The 3,250-nt window shown below is 37.5% G+C and overlaps 1 protein-coding gene across 1 annotated transcript; it reads left to right on the top strand.

The window, feature by feature from the left end:
• Positions 1 to 426: 426 nt before the first annotated feature.
• On the top strand, positions 427 to 3,033 carry LOC127841763 (uncharacterized). The gene is made up of 3 exons (XM_052370815.1): positions 427 to 1,318; positions 1,536 to 1,814; positions 2,186 to 3,033. The coding sequence occupies exons 1-3, from the start codon at positions 1,145 to 1,147 to the stop codon at positions 2,816 to 2,818; spliced, it is 1,086 nt and encodes a 361-aa protein (XP_052226775.1). The 5' UTR covers positions 427 to 1,144; the 3' UTR covers positions 2,819 to 3,033.
• The last annotated feature ends 217 nt before the right edge of the window (positions 3,034 to 3,250 follow it).

Raw genomic sequence — 3,250 nt, forward strand, 5'->3', positions numbered from 1 at the left:
ATTAGCGGACCATACGGCCCAGATTATCGGACTATACGGCCCAGATTTGCGGACCATACGGCCCACATGTTTCTTTACGTCATGTACATTATTCTAAAACACGAATACACTACAATGCTGTGCTACCTTTGTACTATGAATGTGTTAAAAATAAATACATGCTAGTATGTGTTTCGCTTTTGAAAATAAATAACACGGGAAATGAAATAGTTATTATTTCTCTCAGATTTTAAATACATTTTAATGTTGTCATCAACTATTTATGTAAGCAGTACACATCACGCAAACATTCACTTTAATCGACAGAATATATTTTAATAAAGTTGTAAATTAATACTTATTAAATATATATAAAATTTATAACATAATTATTAAATTTAATACATGCCGCGTGGTGAAAACGGCAATAAAAATTAATAACATAATTATTAAATTTAATACATGCCGCGTGGTGAAAACGGTAATAAAAATTTATAACATAATTATTAAATTTAATACATGCCGCGTGATGAAATATATTATAATTGCAATAGGGGTATGACACTCGAATAAGTGACTCGTACGTTTGTATATTGGATACGCCCTATTTATGACACCTACTGATTGATCTTATCTATTACAGTAATTGATAATAGACCCTATTGGATTAACACGTCTGTAAGTACCAATTAAAGGTAAAGTGTGATAATCGTTATAATTGTATACAACAACGGCTTATGTTTGCACATCTGGTGCGCTATTTATAACATAAATATTGATTGATGTTGATAATAACACTAATGCTAATAGAGTGAGCATGTCTTTAATTACTAATTAAAGGTAAAGTGTGACAATCGTTATTATTGAAGACAATAAAAATATCAAGTATGGACATGGTCGTACCATATTCGATGAAAAATGCCTGCGCCTCCGTGTTTATTCTGTTTAAGGAGAATATACTCCAACTCAAGAGCGGTCACTTGTGACAAGTGCCAACGTTGGCATCATATCCGATGTGGAAACACCGGGATATCGGAAGAGGTATATGACGGAACGGTTCGTAATCAGGATGAACTGCGTTTCGTACGTATGAGGTGTCGTCACTACGACACCTCTGATGATGACATGGATGTAGCTGAAGTCGCCCACGTACTGCGGGTGCCCGATGCACCGACAGACATTGAAGCAACTCGGGCTGCTCATTTTCCGTCGGGTGTTGGAACCAAACGACCCAAACCTACCACCTGCTGCTCTAATCAGTGAGCAGAATCTGTGTAAACTCGCCAACAGGTGTCGCAAGAACATGCGACCAACAGACCCAGTATCGACAGAATTTGAGGTAAATAAATCCCCATCTGTGCATAAAAGTTTAGTTAAAACCTATTTATTTTAGCTCGATTGCATCATCTCGAGTCCTATAAATCGCGGTTTTAAGTGGCAACTTAATAACAACTAAATGACGTTCAATATATCACTAATTCCATATTTTGTTAATTTCGTTACAGTTGGTATATAATGGGTAATGTACAATAGTCCATTGAAAATTTCTTTTTCAGATCGATGAGCAGTACCTGAGCGATGCGCTCAACGACCCCTTCTACAGGGGAACGGTCACGGTAAAGGACCGCAGGCATGTGATTCTGGCGACGGACAAGCAGTTGGAGCTGCTGGCGAAAGCTAAGACCTGGTACTTGGACGGAACCTTCAAAATCGTGAAGACGCCGATAACGCAGCTGTTCTCAATACATGCATTCGTGAAGTTTGAAGATGTAGTTAAGCAGATACCACTGTGCTTCGTTCTGATGAGTGGTAGAAGACGAAGAGATTATAAAAAGGTAAATATTGTATCACGCATTTGATAACTAATGCTATTTTCAGTATGGTTTATTTTCAGTTATTATTGATATTATTATTACCATCTTTTCAGGCGTTGCAGAAAGTTACATCGCGTCACATATTTGATAACTAATGCTATTTTCAGTTATTATTGTTAGTTTTATTATTATTATCTTTTCAGCTGTTGCAGAAAGTATACTCGCGTCACATATTTGATAACTAATGCTATTTTCAGTTATTATTGATAGTTTTATTATTATTATCTTTTCAGCTGTTGAAGAAAGTAAACTGGCGTCACATATTTGATAACTAATGCTATTTTCAGTATGGTTTATTTTCAGTTAGTATTGTTTGTTTATTAATCTTTCAGGTGTTGCAGAAAGTGAACACTCTTCTCAGTGAACAGAACGTAACAACGTTCGTTGTTGACTTTGAGGCCGGTCTATGGCAGGCTCTGCGCCAAGTGTACACGGACCCCGATATCAAGGGCTGTGCCTTCCACTTTGGCCAGGCATTGTGGCGGAAGTGCCAGGAGATTGGTCTCAGTACGGCGTGCGAGAGTAGAGATCGAGTGTATAAGTTGCAACGGAAGTTCTTCGCGCTCCCTCTTCTGCCACCAGCCGACATTCGTCCCGAGTTCGGAAAAATCAAGGAGAAAGGCCAAAGTGAACGACTAGCCCCCTTCTTCGCCTATGTTGAAAACAGGTGGCTGACGAACAACATATGGGCAGTTGAAAACTGGTCGGTGTACGGAAGATCCGTGAGGACGAACAACGATGTCGAAGGCTGGCACAACCGCCTTAACCGGAGGGCGAAGAAAGGAAATCTCACGTTCTACCTGCTAATCACCCTGCTGTTTGACAAAGCGAATGAAGTTCCTATGCAGTGCAAACTCATCAAGGAAAAGAAATTGCAGCGGCATCAGAGTCGGCAAACACGTGCCACACAAGGGCGTTTGTGCGCGGCTTGGGACCGGTACGGGAAAAAAGAAAAGTACGAGTGAGCTTCTGAATGAGTGCTGTAGACTGTATGGACCTGTGTAAATGTGTACGTGTGTTTGTTTGTTTGCTAGTGTGAATGATTGAGTGAAAATGTATATATCTGTTTTTTTGATTGTATATAAAATATATTTGTTTGAGTGTATGTATGTAATACAACTTTGTTATTGTACATTCGTTTGCTCACATTTAAAAAAAATTGCTATAAATGTTGTTTTTTTTGTTGTACATATATATGTATTTGTTTATAAGTGTTCTATATATATGTGCCTGAAATTGTTTTTTTATTTGTTGTACATATATTAGTATTTGTTGTGTATTTTGGATGTTGATATTATATTAACAAACAATAAAGGAATTTACTAGGGTATCCATAGTTGTGTCCTTACACGATACAATAATATAAAATATGCTTGAATGAAAATGAAATACTATAA

This window comes from Dreissena polymorpha, chromosome 8 (genome assembly GCF_020536995.1).
Source record: "Dreissena polymorpha isolate Duluth1 chromosome 8, UMN_Dpol_1.0, whole genome shotgun sequence".
Classification (NCBI taxonomy): Eukaryota; Metazoa; Mollusca; class Bivalvia; order Myida; family Dreissenidae; genus Dreissena; species Dreissena polymorpha.

Coding starts and splice junctions, on each gene's coding strand:
- LOC127841763 (XM_052370815.1), top strand. CDS start 1,145: ATGCACCGACAGACATTGAAGCAACTCGGGCTGCTCATTTTCCGTCGG. Junction 1,319..1,535: donor CAGTATCGACAGAATTTGAG/GTAAATAAATCC, acceptor TTTCTTTTTCAG/ATCGATGAGCAGTACCTGAG. Junction 1,815..2,185: donor GACGAAGAGATTATAAAAAG/GTAAATATTGTA, acceptor TTAATCTTTCAG/GTGTTGCAGAAAGTGAACAC.